The following is a 15126-nucleotide window of genomic DNA, read 5'->3' on the forward strand; positions in this document are numbered from 1 at the left end:
CGACCGGGCGCGGCGGCGGCGCGGGTGAGTGTCCCCCCGGGCGGCGGGCGGCGGGCCCGCGGGGCGGGCGGGAGGTCTGGGCGGCGCGGGTGGCCCCCGCCCGCCGTGCATCCCCCTGCGCGGCGCGGTCCTCCCGAGCCCTCCCGGCGCCTCCCCGCGGCGACCGCGTCCCGCCCTCCAGGGCCTGGGGCGCCGGGGCAGCGCTGGGGCCCCCAGGATAATCAAGAAACGGGCGCGCGGGCAGCATCCGTCGACGGATTCCGTGTCCGGTGTTTACCGTGCGCGCCGCGGAAGCCGCCCACCTCGTGGAAGGTGCTGTTACCGCTTCTAGAGGTGAACTGGCAGGCCCAGAGAAGGGGGAGTGACTGGCGCGAGGTCACACAGCTAGTAAGTGGCAGACCTGGGACTGAAAGTCGTGCCTTAGAGTCCAGAACTCGAGTCTCAGCCACTAGACCAGAAGCCCCGTGGCTCCGTGGCTCGGGCTTCCTGACCAGCTCCCGCGCCACACACCCATGCATACCACCTGGGCCACACCTGCTGGTCTCTGCTTCCCTCCCCCAGAGGTGACCAGACACCAGCTGCTCAGACAGGAAGCTGCCCCCATGTCCCTTCTCCCCTGAGCTAAAAAGGCAAGGCTGAGAAGGTCCTGAGAGAGTGACGTCTTCAGGGGGCCCAGGACCCTCGAGTCCTCTGCCTGCTGGACGCCCCTGGGAACCCTGGGCCGAGTCCCGCGGTAGGCATTCTCCCCGGAAACACCCAGGAGCCGGTTTTTCAAGACTGAATCAGAGGCCTCCCGCCCTCTTCCCCAAAGCAATGCCCAACTGGAAAGGGGAGCCTGGGCGTGGTGTCCCCCTCCCCCGGCTTCTGAGGACTCCCAAGACCCAGGACCCCACCTCCTGCTGCCCCACTGTGGCTCTGTGTGGCCGTGGGGTTGCTAAGTTTCAGGCCCTCCCAGGGGAGGGAGGGTGGGCGGCTGGATTTGCAGCTCCCTAGCTCTGGCGGGGCTGGAACGCCTCCCCATCCCTGTGTGCCAGCCCATTTGAGAGGCCACGGAGTGAGGAGGGCGGGGCGGTGCACAGCTCGCCAGGCTGCTGAGGAGGGCGGCTCCAGAGCCGTCAGAAGGGGCGTCCACAGGGTCCTTCTTCCACAGTGTGTGTTGAGCTCCTCTGAGGGGCCAGGCTCTGTTCTTGGCACAGAGGGTACAATAGGGAATGGGACAAAATGCCCGCTCCCTGGGAGCTGCCATTGTGGGGGGAGACAAGTGACAGACCTGTGAGCCAGTGAATAAGGGAGGCACCTGCAGATGCTGCTGAGTGCTCTGGGTAAACACGAGGGGCGGCAGGGGAGAGAGCAGGCACCAGGGGCTCTCGGAGGGGGTGACTTTGGGGCCCAGGTCTGAATAACAAGCAGCAGCCAGCCCTACGAAGGTCAGGCGGGACGAAGGCTCTGTGGCCGGGCCACGCTCTGAGCTCAGAGCTGCCAGCCGTGTGGCCGGGGCAGGAGAAGCAGCCAGAGCGGCGATCCTGCAGCCTCTGTGGGTCACCTGAGGGAGTTTGGAGCTTCTCCTCCGTCAGGTCAGGTGGGGACCTGTTGTAAGATTTGAGGCCAGGGAGTGACTTGGTCTGGTTTACATTTTAAAATAGAGACATGAAGTTAAATAACAGCTTAAGACTGGAAGACAAGAGTTCTGCCCGGGCAACATGTAATTAAGTTCATGGGCCTGAGCTGTCAGGACCACAGGGACGGTTCCAACAGGCTGGGGCAAGCTGGGAAGGCTGCCTGGAGGAGGTGGCCTGGCATAGGCCTTCCCAGGCAGAGAGGACTGGGATGTTCCTGGGCAGGGCAGGGGAGGAGGCAATAATAATAATGACAATAATGATAACAGCTTCTTTAAACTGAATGTCAAACAAAGTGGTAATCGGGTTAAATGCATAATCTCTTTGGATTCCCATAAGGACCCTGACAGGAATTCTGCCCTTTTTTCAGATGAGGAAACTAAGACCCCATGAAGTGAAGTGACTTGCCCATAGCCACACAGCTGGTAAGTGGCAGGGGCGGGATTTGAACCCAGGCCACTCTGCCTCTTCTGGCCTGGAAGCCCAGACTTCATTAAGAACCGGCCTCCCTCAGCACTGCTATTCCCCTCACAAGTGCGGGCATGGAAGCCAGCCTGAAGCAGGGCAGCGCGTACAGGCAGAGGAAGGGGGCTGGCACTGGGGAGCAGGATGTGGGGCCCTGGGCAAAGGAAGAAGCTTGAATCTTGGCAACTCGCTGAAAGATGGTACAGGTGGAATAGTAGTAATGATCACCAATATTTATGAACCTGTATTGTGTGCCAGGAGCTGTTCCAGGGCATGCGTGATTGCCTTGGAGCTCAGAGAGGTGAGGACGTGTGCCCAAGGTCACACAGCTAGTAAGTAGAGAAGTCAGGTCCAGACTCATGTTCTTAGTATCTTGCTAAAATATATGGGGAGCTGGGGGAGGGGAATGACAGGGGGTGATGGCAAGGGTTTTTTCTTTTTAGCATCATTTTGTGTAATGAAATAACTTGGGGGTCCAACCTGGTGTCTGAGTGGTCAAGTTTGCGTGCTCCACTTCAGTGGCCCAGGGTTTCACTGGTTCAGATCCTGGGTGCGGACATGGCACCGCCCGTCAGGCCACGCTGAGGTGGTGTCCCACATAGCACAATCAGAAGGACCTGCAACTAGAATGTACAACTATGTACTGGGGGGCTTCCGGGAGAAGAAGAAAAAAAAAGGAGAAGACAACGGATGTTAGCTCGGGTGCTAATCTTAAAAAAAAAAGAAAAGAAAAGAAAAAAAAGAAATAACTTGAGGGAGCAGTACTGGTTTATTCATTCAGAATTTATATTTTGTCAGATATTCAGTGAGCGCCTACTGTGTGCTAGATCCACTGATGGGTGCTATGGATAGAGAGATGAGATAACCAATAAAAGACTAGTATCCAGCATATATAAAGAGTTCTCACAAATGAATAAGAACAAGAAAGACAGGCCTTGCAATTAAAAACAGACACCATGCACTTTTAAAAATGGGCGAAGACTTAAACAGGGAATTCAGAAAAGGGCAAATCCAAACGGTTGATAAACGTATGCAAGGTTGTTTGGCATTATTGATTATGAGGAGAGTGACAAATGAAACCACAGTGAAAGACAAGAGATGCAGTCCCTGTCTTCCTGGCTGCAGGAGGCCCCTGCCCTGTGCCCATAACTGTGCTGGGAAGCAAGGGAGGGAGACCCCAGAGGTAGGGCCTGTGCTGTTGCTGGGGAGACAAGACCCTCCTGTGGGCAGCACCTGCAGCCTGTGCCTCTTATCTCCCCAGACCCGGGCACAGGGCCTAGGGGGCTGGGGAATATTAGGATCCTTCATTCATCCATTCATTCGTTCAACACATATTTATTGAGCAGCTGCTCTGTGCCAGACACTGGTCTCTGCACTAAGAATATAGGGATGAATGAGACGGACAGAATTCCCTGCCCTTTCAGAGCACAGACAGTGAACGAGATAAATTAATGAAATATATATTCCCCCTGAAAGAGGTGAGAGGGGGAGTTGTGTGGATTCCAGAGGGCACAGCCAACGCAAAGGCCCTGAGGCTGGACTTGACCCTGTGTGTTGGAGGGATGGGGACGAGGCCCGTGTGGCTGGAGGGAACGAGTGAGGGGAAGAGCGGGGAGATGAGGGCAGGGAGGAGAGGGGGCCGGTCCTTGGGGCCTGTAGGCTGAGGGGAGGACGTGGACTGTTACTCTGAGGGAGGTGGGCGCCCTGGGAGGGGTGGGGCAGAATGCAGATGTGACGGGACTTCCATTCTCCAGGGTCGCTGTGGCTGCTGTGTCGACAAGAGGCCGTCGGGGCCAGGGCAGGAGCCAGGAGAGCCAGAGGACGCGCCTGCACTAGTCTAGGTAAGCGAGGACGGGCTGGACCAGGGGACGGTGGAGAGGGGTTGGCGAATGAATGAATGAGCGAATGAATAAATGAGTGGAGGCATGAGGACACTGGCTGCACTGGATCCAGGATGGCTCCCTGGAGGAGGCGGGCTGGAGGCAGGGAGCAGGAGTCCCCTATCCACAGAAACAGGATTTGGCCTGCTGCGATCCCCATACAACTTGGCCACGTGGACGGGGCAACCCATCTGCAGACCAGGCCCACAAGGCCCAGGTGCTGAGGGGACAGGCAGCTTTGCGGGTATGAACTTGGAGTTGGGAGTCAGACGGCCTCGGTGACTTCGGACATGTGACTTAAAAGTGACATGTGAACTCTTTCCCAGTCCCTAAGGCCGCATCACCTCTGTTCCTTCCCTCTCACGCCCTCCTGTTGTGCACCCCCTCCAGCTGCACCGCTCTCTTGCTCATTTGAGTCTACTCCGAACTCTCCATGGCTCCCACCTCACTCAGAGCAAAAGTCTGTCCTCCCGGAGGCCCACAAGGCCCGGCTCCCTCTGCCCTGTCCCCTCCCTGCCCCACCTCCCCCTGCTGTCCCCGTGATTCACTCTTTTCCAACTACATGGGCGTCCTTGCTGTTCCTCCAACATGCCAAGCCCGTCCCCACCTCAGGGCCTTTGTACTGGCTGCTCCCTCTGCCTGGAACGTTCTTGCCTCCCATCCTCATGTGGATACATCTTCCTGTCCTTGAGGTCTCAGGTTCAGAGAGCCCCCTGACCCTGTCGATAGAACTCGTGTCGGGTTATTGTCTCCATAGCACTATTAGAAATTATATTAGCCATTTACACATTTGCTTGCTCGTTGTGCATCTTCCCCTCTGGACTGCATGCTTCTGGACAGCATGGACGGAGCCCCAGCTAGACTGTAGAAACAGGCAGCCCTTCCTCCCAGCAGACACATCACCACACCATGTCTGGTGCTTTGCACAGCGAACAACCTGTGTAACAGCACCTGCTGGCCCTAGTCAGAGGCCTTGCTTGAGTTATTGAAAGCATTATCTAAAGTGGTGCAAGAAATATAGTAACCACCCAAAACATATTTGAAGGGAGGGACGGAGAAAGAAAGAAAGAAAGAGAGAGAGAGAGTGGGGAAAGGAAGGGGGAAAAGTCAGGACAAGTTTTGCTGCAGTAACAAACAACCCCAAAAGTCTCAGTGGCTGAACTCCAGGAAGATGTATTTTTTGCTCCTGCTGCATGTGCGTTGCAGCTCAGCAGAGGTTCCATCCACGATAGTCACTCAGGGCCAGGCCTGAGCGAGCCGCCGCCGTCTCGCACGGGGTGGCCCGCCTGCCGGGGAGAGAGAGTCCTCGGAGGCTCGCGCTCCGGTAACTAGATGCTGCAGCCTAGAAGTGTCGCGTGTCCCTTCCTCTCACGAGTCCATTTGCCCGGTGCTCCGGAGGGGAGAGCCGGACGCTGTTCCCGGGCAGCACCAGTGACCGCGACTGAGAAAGAGGAGAGGCGCCGGCGCGCGGACCTCCGCGTTCCCGCCTGCGGGATAGGCACGAGCCTGGCCCCACGAAGCCCCGCGCGGCCCGCCGCCCCTGAGCCCGCTCCCGCCCGCAGGTCCCCGCGCGCGCCCTCCGCTCCCGCTCATGCCGCTGGGACTGGGGCGGCGGAAGAAGGCGCCGCCTCTGGTGGAGAATGAGGAGGCCGAGCCGGGCCGTGGCGGGCTGGGCGTGGGGGAGCCGGGGCCGCTGGGCGGCGTGGCAGGGGGGCCCCACGCGGGCCTGCCGCCGCCGCCGCCCGCGCTGCGGCCCCGCCTCGTCTTCCACACGCAGCTGGCCCACGGCAGCCCCACCGGCCGTATCGAGGGCTTCACCAACGTCAAGGAGCTCTACGGCAAGATCGCCGAGGCCTTCCGGCTGCCGGCCGCCGAGGTACGGCCGCGGGCCCCGGGCGGGCTGGGGCTGGCGCGAAGGGGCAGGCGCTGCGCCCGCGCCCCGGCGGATTGGGGCGGCTGGAGGCCCGGCCGGGCGCTGAGTGCCCATGCGGCTGTGGGAGGCCTGCGCCCCGGTGGATTGTGGGGGCTGAGTTCCCATGAGGCTTTGGGAGGCCTGCGCCCCTTGGACTGTAGGGGCTGGAGGCGGGGCTGGGGGCTGAGTTCCCATGCGGCTTTGGGAGGCCTGCGCCCCGGCGGATTGTAGGGGCTCGAGGTCACGCGCAGGGTTCACTTCTCTAAGATGCGTCCAGAGGCCCGACCCTGAGGGCCTTGGGGGCCGAAGGAAGGGAGGCAAGAGGGCAGCTGTGGGGTTGAGCGGAAGTGGATGGGGGGGTCTCAGCAAACCGGTGGGTGTCTGCGCCCCTTCGTGTATCCCCAGCATTTCCCGCATGTGCCAGGCTCTGTGCCCTGGACGCAGCAGGGGGTTGCTGCTGGGAGAGTAGCCCCAGTCTGCGTAGAGCGGACGTCCCGCGGGGTCCCTACACTGGCTCCGGGGGTGCACGGCTCCAGGCCTTCCCCAGCTGCCTCCCTTCCCCGTTAGGTAGAGGTTAGCGCAGGGCGAGGAGGGAGGTGAGGGCTGAGTGCCTCCCACCCCTGCAGGTGATGTTCTGCACCCTCAACACCCACAAAGTGGACATGGACAAGCTCCTGGGGGGCCAGATTGGGCTGGAGGACTTCATCTTCGCCCATGTCAAGGGGCAGCGCAAGGAGGTGGAGGTTTTCAAGTCGGAGGAGGCGCTGGGGCTCACCATCACGGACAACGGAGCCGGCTACGCCTTCATCAAGGTGCCTGCGGTGGACGGGCACTTGGAGTCCCGGGGGTGAGGCTGGGCCACGGGACCCAAGGGTGGAGCCAGGGGGCTGACAGCTCCTCCCCCCGCAGCGCATTAAGGAGGGCAGCGTGATTGACCACATCCAGCTCATCAGCGTGGGGGACATGATCGAGGCCATCAACGGGCAGAGCCTGCTGGGCTGCCGGCACTACGAGGTGGCCCGGCTCCTCAAGGAGCTGCCCCGGGGCCGCACCTTCACGCTGAAGCTCACGGAGCCCCGCAAGGCCTTTGGTGAGGGGCTGCCCGCTGGAGCATCCTGACCGCCCTGCTCTCTTGGGTCCAGGCTGCAGTGCCGGGGCCACCAGCAGGTGGCGGCCAAGCTCAGCCGCCTGCAGTGGAAAGGAGGGCAGCTCCGCCCTGCCACGAGGGGGGCGGGGGGGCCGGCGCTGTCTCCCCGCCCAGCCTGCAAGGAAGATGGGGGCAAGGAGGAAGTGGCTCCCACACCCGACTTACAGGAGCCACTAGCCCAGCCAAGTGCCCCCAACCCTGGCCAGCCCCCCCAGCGCCAGGAAGCCAGGCTTGGCTGCCAGTGCCAGCACCCCCGCTTTTTCTTCTGGCTTCACTAACTCTCAGGAATGGGCCCGAGGCCCCTGGGGTGGGGGTGGGGGACTCCAACACTTCCTCAGGCAGATAGGCCTGGTCACCGCCCAGCAGGTGTACCCCTCCTCCCCCGCCCCTGCCTTGGGGAGAGCAGCAGGGACCCAGGCCCCACCCCCTTCCTGTCCCTCCGACCCTGGGAGCAGAAGTGGCCCTCTCCAGTCTCCCCTCCAGCCGTTTCTAGTCCCAGCCCCTGGCTGCCTCCCCCCCAACTCATGCCTAGGCTAAGTCAGGAGTCCTGCCCTCCTGGGGTTGCCTCAAACCCCTGCGTCCCCAGAGCCTGCAGAAGGTCCGAGCAGGTGGACGGGGTGTCTGAGGCTGGATGCCTGGGTTCCTGCCCAGAGCATGCTGGAACTGGGCTTCCCCGACTTGCCTCCCACAGACATGATCAGCGTCCGCTCCGGGGGTGGCCGCCCTGGTGCTGGCCCCCAGCTGGGCACTGGCCGAGGGACACTCCGGCTCCGATCGAGGGGCCCTGCCACGGTAGAGGACATGGTGAGTGTGCCAGCTGGGCCTTGCCCCCTCCCTGCACGTTTAGAGGTGGCAGCATCAGCTGTTAGCTGAGGGGCTCTGGGCACTGGATTCAGATCCACCTCCCAGCCCTGGGACCTTTCTGGGGCCAGTGGGCCTCAGTTTCCTCATCTGTAAAATGAGGATAATAATACTGACATTTTCAGGGTTGTCGTAAGGGTGAACCACAAGTTAATATACGTGAAGTGGTGAAAACCGCGCCTGGCGCTTAGCAAGTACAATTAGTTCTATGGCAGTATCATGATGTCGCTGTCTCCCCCAGCCCTCGGCCTTCGAGGAGAAGGCCATTGAGAAGGTGGACGATCTGCTGGAGAGTTACATGGGCATCAGGGACACGGAGCTGGGTGAGTGGGGTGCCTGGGTCTGGGGGAGGGGCTTCTAGGTCCTTTGGGGCTGGGGCTGCTCCGAGCACCCCTGCCATCTATGCCTCCGTTCTGCCCACCCCTCCGCCCCCAGCGGCCACCATGGTAGAGCTTGGAAAGGACAAAAAGAACCCAGATGAGCTGGCCGAGGCCCTGGACGAACGGCTTGGTGACTTCGCCTTTCCTGATGAGTTCGTCTTTGACGTCTGGGGGGCCATTGGGGACGCCAAGGTTGGCCGTTACTAGACCTCCCACTGGACCTCGTGATGACCTGGGCCTGGCCTGGTGGGAGACCCCAGTGGGGGGACGCCACAGCCCAGACCCCAGCATCTGTCTTGGGCCTGGCTCAGCAGGCCGAGGCGATGTGGAGCGGAGGTGGGGCCGCGCCCCTGCCCCACTCCAATCGGTACCACCCCCTCCCTGGTTCCCAGCCTGGCTGGGGCCCCTGGCCCCCCCTGCCCTCTTCCCCACCTACCTCAGCTGGGTCAGGCGTGAGGAGGGACTGGCCGGATTGGGCGGCCACCCCCGCCCCCAACACTTCCCGCATCTGCTGCCAAACTGGTCCTCTGTCTCCCTGGGGCCTCGGGTTCTGTTTGGGGGTTGTGACCTCCCTAGTTTCCTGACGCAGGGAATGCAGAAGGGGGGCGTCCCCCTCAGCAAATGCAATAATGCCCCCCACCCCAGAGAGGAGCCCCCTCGCCATGGAGTCTGTTACCTTCACGTTTGAAACATGAGTCTGCTGTGAACGCTCCAACCTCCCCCACCCCCGGCTCCCTCAGCCGGGCCCGGGGGGGATGGGACGAGAGGGACGATGGCGGTGGGCTTTTGTATCTGAATTTACTGTCTTGAACATAAAGAATCTATCTGCTGTTGGACCTGTGTGGTGGCTTCGGGGTGTGGGAGGGGGGTGGGCCCGGGCTGGGAAAGAATGTAGCAGCTGAAATCCATCCTCCCTGGGCTCCAAATTGAATTAGGAGCTGGCCCGGGCCCCCCCACCCGTTCTGCCTGATGCGTCTCCTGGCTGCAGGCCACCAGGCTTCCAGGCAAGGCCGGAGCTTGTTGGCCTCCTGAGGGTGCAAATCTTGCTCCCTCTCGAACAAGGCCTCCCGCCACCCCAGCCTGGTGTGAACAGTGGGCATGAGGCTGTCGGCTGCGACAACCCGGGGCTAGGAGGCAAAGAGAAAGAAAGGTGGGTGGGCCTGAGATGGGGCGAGTGCTGATGGGGAATAGGCGCCAGGCGCCCCCACCCCAGCTGACTGTGGACGTGCGGGGCCTGCGGGCTTCCATGGTGTGCCACGGTTTGGATATAAACCCGGCATGCTTGTTTTGACAACCCTCTTCATCCTTGAAGATTGAGGGGGGGATCCAGGAGGGGGCAGGACCCTGGCCAGACCTGGAGGGAAGAGCGAGGATTGAAGCAAGGGAAGCCAGGCCAGAGGTCCCTGCAGGAATGTTCGGGGCGAGCCGAGAGCTGAGACAGAGCCCAGCCCGCTCCCCATTTCCACCAGGCGGGGAGGGCGGCTGGGCGGGGGTGCGCGCGCAGCCTGCAGTGTGTTCTTGGGGTGGGGCGTGGCCAGGCGCCCTGGGGTCACCTGTGGGGGGCCTGTGTGTCTGCTGCCGGCCAGCAGGGCTTGTGGAGGGGTGTGGCTGTGAGTCCGGGTGTTGAGAGGGAAGGACTGTCTGTCACTTGGCGGGTTGTGGCCGTGTGGAGGGCTGTAACTTGTGTCTGTGTTGCGGGAACAGGGTGTAGTGATTGTCTTTGTGTTCCAGAGTGTTCTGGAGTGTGGCCATGTGAGTGCGTCTTGGGGCGTCCCAGGCTCTGGGTGCTCCTGGTCCTAGGGCAGTGGGTGACCAGTGGGTCCCAGGAGTGCCACTCCTGTCTCTCAGGTGTCTGGTGGGTACCTATTTAGCTTGTCCTGTACCATAAGGGGTGTCTCGGGTGACATGGAGTGGGCTGCGGCTGTCTCTGTGGCGAGGACTGCGTATCTCCCAGGGTGCCGCCGGATGTGTCTCCCAGCACTGAGGGCTGTGACAGTGGCTTTCTTGGGTGCTGCATTTTAGGGCATTGAGAGAAGCGGCTGGTGTTAGAGTTGGTAACTATGGGCACATCTGGTGTCGGGGGGTGACACTGTCTCAGCGAGTTCAGAGGTGTGATGACGGCTGACCCCAAGGCTCCAAGGGACATGGCTGCCACTGTGCTGGGGACAGGCTGTGATGGTAGCTGGTTTCAGAGTGTCAAGGAATAGAATTGTATGTCTTCAGGTGTGAGACTCTGGGGTGTGACCCTACTTCTCAGGGCAAGAGGTGCAGCTACCCCTGTCTCTGTGGCACGGGACATGTGTGTCCCACATGTTGCTCCCCACATCCTCAAGCAGGATGGAGGAGAGGCTCCTGGCCCCAGGCCTCCTGGCTCCCTGGCCCCTTAGCCTCCTCCCGTCCCTTCCCCTCCCCTCCGGGGTGTGCCGCCCGCCCCGCCTGGGCTTTAAGCCCCTGTGTAAATAGTGGGTGGATCTCCTGGCCAGGGACCCGGGCTGGTCCACCCGCGGCACTGCCGCCACCACCCACCTGACATCCACCATCCACCAAGGCTCTGGCAGGGCAGGGGGGGTGCTGCTGCCCCCCCGCCCCCCGCAGGGCTAGGCCCCCAACTTCGCCACCCGCCCGTGTAGGGGCAGCGGCACCCCTTGCAGCCGCCCAGCCCGCCCCAGGCAATGCTCACATTTTCCAGTGTTTAGATTTTATCCGCTTTATTAATGAGGCAGGCAAGAGGCCTGCGCCTGGGGGGAAGGGGGCTGCTCCAGCCAGCCAAGGGGAGGGAGTCCAGGGGGCCAGGCCAACTCCCCGGAGCCCCCTCCCTGGTGGGGGAGCTGAAGCCCAGGTGGCCCCCGCCCATTGCCAGGAGTACAGAGAGGGGGTCTGCCACCTCAGGTCCCCTGCAGGCACACACTGGGTGGAGCGGGCCCCTGGAGGCCTGAGCCTGAGCCTGAGCGAGCGAGCGGGCGGGCGGAGGAGGCTGGGAGCCGAGGAGCCGCCCCAGGAGGGAGGGCGGGAGGGCGGGAGGGAGAGGCCTGCTGGAGAGCTCGGGCGCAGCGGGTGTGGGCGCAGCGGGAAGCAGGGGTCCAGCGGCAGGCGATGGGGACCCCGGGTCCCAGGCAGTGCTGGGTAAGATGGCTGGGGCGAGGGTCTCCAGTGGGGAGGGAGGGCACAGAAGGATGGGGCCATGGCTACCGCAGTCTGTCCTGTGTTCTCTGACTCTCAGCCCCTTCTGTCTGTCCCTGCGGGTCTTACTGTCTGTCCATCCTCCCTTCCCATCTGAACCAGCAGGCAGCTCTGCCTTCTTAGCCCTCACCACCAGTGTACCAAGGCTGGGTGTTCCGGGGTCGGCCTTGAGCCTTGAGGCAGGGATATGGAGCTGGCCGCAGTGGAACTGTGGGTGTCCAGGATGAGGCAGCTGAGACCAGGGGTAACGGCCGGGTGAGAGACAGCAAGGGAGCACAGAGATGGGAGTGTGGGGACAGGAATGGGACCATAGGAACAGAGATATGGCCGTGGGAACAGAATGGGACCATGGAGACAGAGATGCGTCGACAGGGACAGGGACGGAGCTGTGGAGACAGAGATGTGGCCATGGGCAGAGAGTGCAGTGGGGAGAGATGTGCCCATGGTGGCAGAGGTGGGGCTGTGAACATCAAGGATGGGATTGGAGTAAAGTGACACAGTGATGGGCAGAGGTGGGGCAGTGGGGTCAGGTGGGAACCTCGGATCAGAAATGGGTCAGTGGGCATCAGATGGGGCCAGGGGCCAAGGATTTGCTGTGGTGTAAACACGGGAGGTGGGTGTCAGAGGTGGGTCTGGGAGGCCCAGAGGTGCGGACAGAGACACGGAGGGCTGGAGCCGGGGAGCCTGGTGGACAGAGAGGCGGGCAGTGAGGGCAGAGTGAGGCAGAGGAGGAGGAGGGATCAGGAATGGGGCAGCCAGGGTCATCTGGAGTTGCTATGGCAGAGGGTCCGCCGAGGAACGCCATGGGGTCAAATGGCGCCGGGCCCGGCCAGCCTCACCTGTCCTGCCCCCCTCTCCGCAGCCCCAGCCCCGGCACCCGACATGAGCCGGTGCGGGCCCCTCAACCTGAGCCTGGCGGGAGAGGCCACCACGTGTGCGACGCCCGCGGCCCCCAACGCGTCGGCCGGGCAGGCGGCGGGCCTGGCGGGCGCGTCGCCGGCGCTGCCCATCTTCTCCATGACGCTGGGCGCCGTGTCCAATGTGCTGGCGCTGGCGCTGCTGGCGCAGGCCTCGGGCCGCCTGCGGCGCCGCCGCTCGGCCGCCACCTTCCTGCTGTTCGTCGCCAGCCTGATGGCCACCGACCTGGCGGGCCACGTGATCCCGGGCGCGCTGGTGCTGCGTCTGTACACGGCGGGCCGCGCGCCGGCGGGCGGCGCCTGCCACTTCCTGGGCGGCTGCATGGTCTTCTTCGGCCTGTGCCCGCTGCTGCTGGGCTGCGGCATGGCCGTGGAGCGCTGCGTGGGCGTCACGCGGCCGCTGCTGCACGCGGCGCGCGTCTCGGCGGCGCGCGCGCGCCTGGCGCTGGCGGGGCTGGCGGCCTTGGCCCTGGCCGTGGCGCTGCTGCCGCTGGCGCGCGTGGGCCGCTACGAGCTGCAGTACCCGGGCACGTGGTGCTTCATCGGCCTGGGCCCGGCGGGCGGCTGGCGCCAGGCGCTGCTCGCCGGCCTCTTCGCCGGCCTCGGCCTGGCCGCGCTGCTCTCCGCGCTCGTGTGCAACACGCTCAGCGGCCTGGCCCTGCTCCGCGCCCGCTGGCGCCGCCGCTCTCGACGGCGCCCCCCGGCCTCCGGCTCAGACGGCCGCCGTCCCTGGGGGGCGCGCGGACCCCGCTCGGCCTCCGCCTCGTCTGCCTCGTCCGTCGCTTCGGCCTCCGGCGGCTCCCCAGGCCGTGGCTCAGCGCGCAGGGCCCGCGCCCACGACGTGGAGATGGTGGGCCAGCTCGTGGGCATCATGGTGGTGTCGTGTATCTGCTGGAGCCCGCTGCTGGTGAGGGGCGCTCATGCCTCTCCGGCAGTACTTTTTCCCTCTCCTTCCGTGGCCCTTCCCACCCCTTTGCGTCCTAAGACACCTGCGTCCTCCTCCCTTCCCAGGCCAGGGCCCGCCCCCTCGAGGCCCCGCTGTCAAAGCGCCTGCCCTTTGCTCGCTCCCTGTGAAGTCCCACTCGTCCTCCACGTCTCCTTATCTTACTCCTCCCCGGGGTCTTCGTAGCTCACCGACCCATGGGAGCCTCCTCTCCAGCCCCACCCCTCTGGTACCCGAAGCTTCATCCCGTCGTCCCCGTCCACTACCACCTTCCCCGTTTCTCTTCTCCCCTCAGTCCCCTGAGCTTCGGGATACCTGAGACTTTCCCTCCTTTCTTGCCGAGCCCACACCTGCTGAAGGCCTTTGCTTCTGCCACGCCCTCTAAGGGCCAGCTTACTCGCCTCTTTCTATACATGGCTCCTCCCCACGCAGACTCCCATTTACGGCCCCTGTGGCGCCCCCCACCCCAGCCCGTTTCCCTCCAGCCGCGCTCCCTCCCACCCCAGACCCCCCTCTCGCCGGTCGCCTTCTCTGACACCGTCCCCCCACCCCCCACCGGCTCACACCGGCTTCTCTCGCAGGTGCTGGTGGTGCTGGCTGTTGGGGGCTGGGGCGCCAGCTCCCTGCAGCGGCCGCTGTTTTTGGCCGTGCGCCTCGCCTCGTGGAACCAGATCCTAGACCCCTGGGTGTACATCCTGCTGCGCCAGGCCGTGCTGCGCCAGCTGCTTCGCCTCCTGCCCCTGAGGGCTGGCGCCAAGGGCGGCCCCGCGGGGCTGGGTCCAACCCGGAGCGCCTGGGAGGCCAGCTCGCTGCGCAGCTCCCGGCACGGTAGTCTCAGCCACTTCTAGCGTGCCCCGAGGCCCAGCGGCTAAGCCAGACCACCCCGGGCCGCGCCCGGGGAGCAGCGCGGAGCCTTCGGGGAGCAAAGCCACTTTGCGACCCAGCCCGGGCGCTGCGTGCCGTCGGGGCTGCAGCGCGCTGTGGCCGCTCGGGGGCGCGGAGACGCCGGGCGCGAAGCCGGAGCGGCGGGAGCATGCGCGCAGCGCCGCGGCCGCAGCCCGGGGGCGGGGGCTCTGCCCGAGTGGAGCGAGGGGCTTTGGGGGACGATCCTGCTCCTGGCGTCGCGGGAACCGACGCCAGCAACCTCTCGCGCACGATGGCTCTGAGCTCCCCCAACACGGCCGCAAGGCCCTGCCCCAAATTACATCCCATCGCAGCCTCGAGACCCCACATCCCTCAACGCGGTCTCGGACCCCATCCCATCGCGGCCCACCGTCACAGTCCCGAGCCCCCCGTCCCCTAATCCGCCTCAGCTGACCCCCACCATAACCCCGGGCAGCTCCCTACCACTCCCCTTGCACCCAGCCACCCATCCGATCCGCCCCAGCAAGCCTCTGCCTCTGGGCACACCCCCGACTCCCGCCATCACCGGCCCCCGCCCCGTGCCCCCCATTACTGCGTACAATAAGAGCCGAGATGCATGGATGGGGCAAACCCCAAGGCCGTTTAAAAAACTACTAACAGCTCGGGAGGCGGGGGTGGGGAGAGGGCTAGCAGCCCCCAGCCACGAAGTCGAAGTCCCGGAAGGCCGCTTGCTCCGCGGCCGAGAGGGGCCGCGCGTCGCGGGGCGGGCTCAGCGCCGGGGCCTCGCCCGTGAACTCCTCGTCGAAGTTGCTGACGTCGGTGCGGCCCGACAGGGTGGGCACGAAGGGCGGCGGTAGGCGCCGGGCCAGCAGGGCGTCCCAGCCCAGAGTCTGCAGGGCGGGCGGGGACAGGTCAGCAGGGGAGGCGGGGGCCAGACTGCAGCGGGGGGGGGGGGGGGGGG

At 64.0% G+C, this 15126-nt stretch overlaps 3 protein-coding genes across 8 annotated transcripts in view; 2 read left to right on the forward strand and 1 right to left on the reverse strand.

The window, feature by feature from the left end:
- Nucleotides 1-39: 39 nt before the first annotated feature.
- Nucleotides 40-9094, forward strand: GIPC1 (GIPC PDZ domain containing family member 1). 3 transcript variants are annotated; one of them, XM_046637893.1, is made up of 9 exons: nucleotides 40-387; nucleotides 1987-2041; nucleotides 3836-3922; nucleotides 5524-5837; nucleotides 6500-6685; nucleotides 6783-6963; nucleotides 7712-7824; nucleotides 8123-8204; nucleotides 8317-9094. In XM_046637893.1, exons 4-9 carry the CDS (start codon nucleotides 5553-5555, stop codon nucleotides 8466-8468), a joined length of 999 nt encoding a protein of 332 aa, XP_046493849.1. In that variant the 5' UTR covers nucleotides 40-387; nucleotides 1987-2041; nucleotides 3836-3922; nucleotides 5524-5552; the 3' UTR covers nucleotides 8469-9094. The 3 variants fall into 3 exon arrangements, with proteins under 3 accessions (XP_046493849.1, XP_046493850.1, XP_046493851.1); XM_046637894.1 differs by lacking the exon at nucleotides 40-387 and having other exon boundaries at nucleotides 1063-2041; XM_046637895.1 differs by lacking the exons at nucleotides 40-387; nucleotides 1987-2041; nucleotides 3836-3922 and having other exon boundaries at nucleotides 3933-5837.
- Nucleotides 9095-9232: 138 nt separating this feature from the next.
- On the forward strand, nucleotides 9233-14751 carry PTGER1 (prostaglandin E receptor 1). 2 transcript variants are annotated; one of them, XM_046637890.1, is made up of 3 exons: nucleotides 9233-11384; nucleotides 12304-13265; nucleotides 13883-14634. In XM_046637890.1, exons 2-3 carry the CDS (start codon nucleotides 12324-12326, stop codon nucleotides 14147-14149), a joined length of 1209 nt encoding a protein of 402 aa, XP_046493846.1. In that variant the 5' UTR covers nucleotides 9233-11384; nucleotides 12304-12323; the 3' UTR covers nucleotides 14150-14634. The 2 variants fall into 2 exon arrangements, with proteins under 2 accessions (XP_046493846.1, XP_046493845.1); XM_046637889.1 differs by having other exon boundaries at nucleotides 9233-13265; nucleotides 13883-14751.
- A 27-nt stretch (nucleotides 14752-14778) lies between these two features.
- PKN1 (protein kinase N1) overlaps nucleotides 14779-15126 on the reverse strand; it is a 22703-nt gene continuing 22355 nt past the window's right edge. For all 3 annotated transcript variants that reach the window (XM_046637888.1, XM_046637887.1, XM_046637886.1), the window contains exon 22: nucleotides 14779-15055. In XM_046637888.1, the coding sequence (XP_046493844.1) occupies nucleotides 14852-15055 (204 nt within the window). In that variant the 3' untranslated portion in view covers nucleotides 14779-14851. The remainder of the gene's footprint in view (nucleotides 15056-15126) is intronic.

This window comes from Equus quagga, chromosome 14, assembly GCF_021613505.1.
Source record: "Equus quagga isolate Etosha38 chromosome 14, UCLA_HA_Equagga_1.0, whole genome shotgun sequence".
In the NCBI taxonomy this organism is placed as follows: domain Eukaryota; kingdom Metazoa; phylum Chordata; class Mammalia; order Perissodactyla; family Equidae; genus Equus; species Equus quagga.

Excerpts from the sequence above, each read along its gene's own strand:
- GIPC1 (XM_046637893.1), top strand. The coding sequence starts at position 5,553 with ATGCCGCTGGGACTGGGGCGGCGGAAGAAGGCGCCGCCTCTGGTGGAG. Across the intron at positions 7,825-8,122 it reads CTGCCACGGTAGAGGACATG|CCCTCGGCCTTCGAGGAGAA; the intron begins GTGAGTGTGCCA and ends TGTCTCCCCCAG. Across the intron at positions 8,205-8,316 it reads CATCAGGGACACGGAGCTGG|CGGCCACCATGGTAGAGCTT; the intron begins GTGAGTGGGGTG and ends CTCCGCCCCCAG.
- PTGER1 (XM_046637889.1), top strand. The coding sequence starts at position 12,255 with ATGGCGCCGGGCCCGGCCAGCCTCACCTGTCCTGCCCCCCTCTCCGCA. Across the intron at positions 13,266-13,882 it reads TCTGCTGGAGCCCGCTGCTG|GTGCTGGTGGTGCTGGCTGT; the intron begins GTGAGGGGCGCT and ends CTTCTCTCGCAG.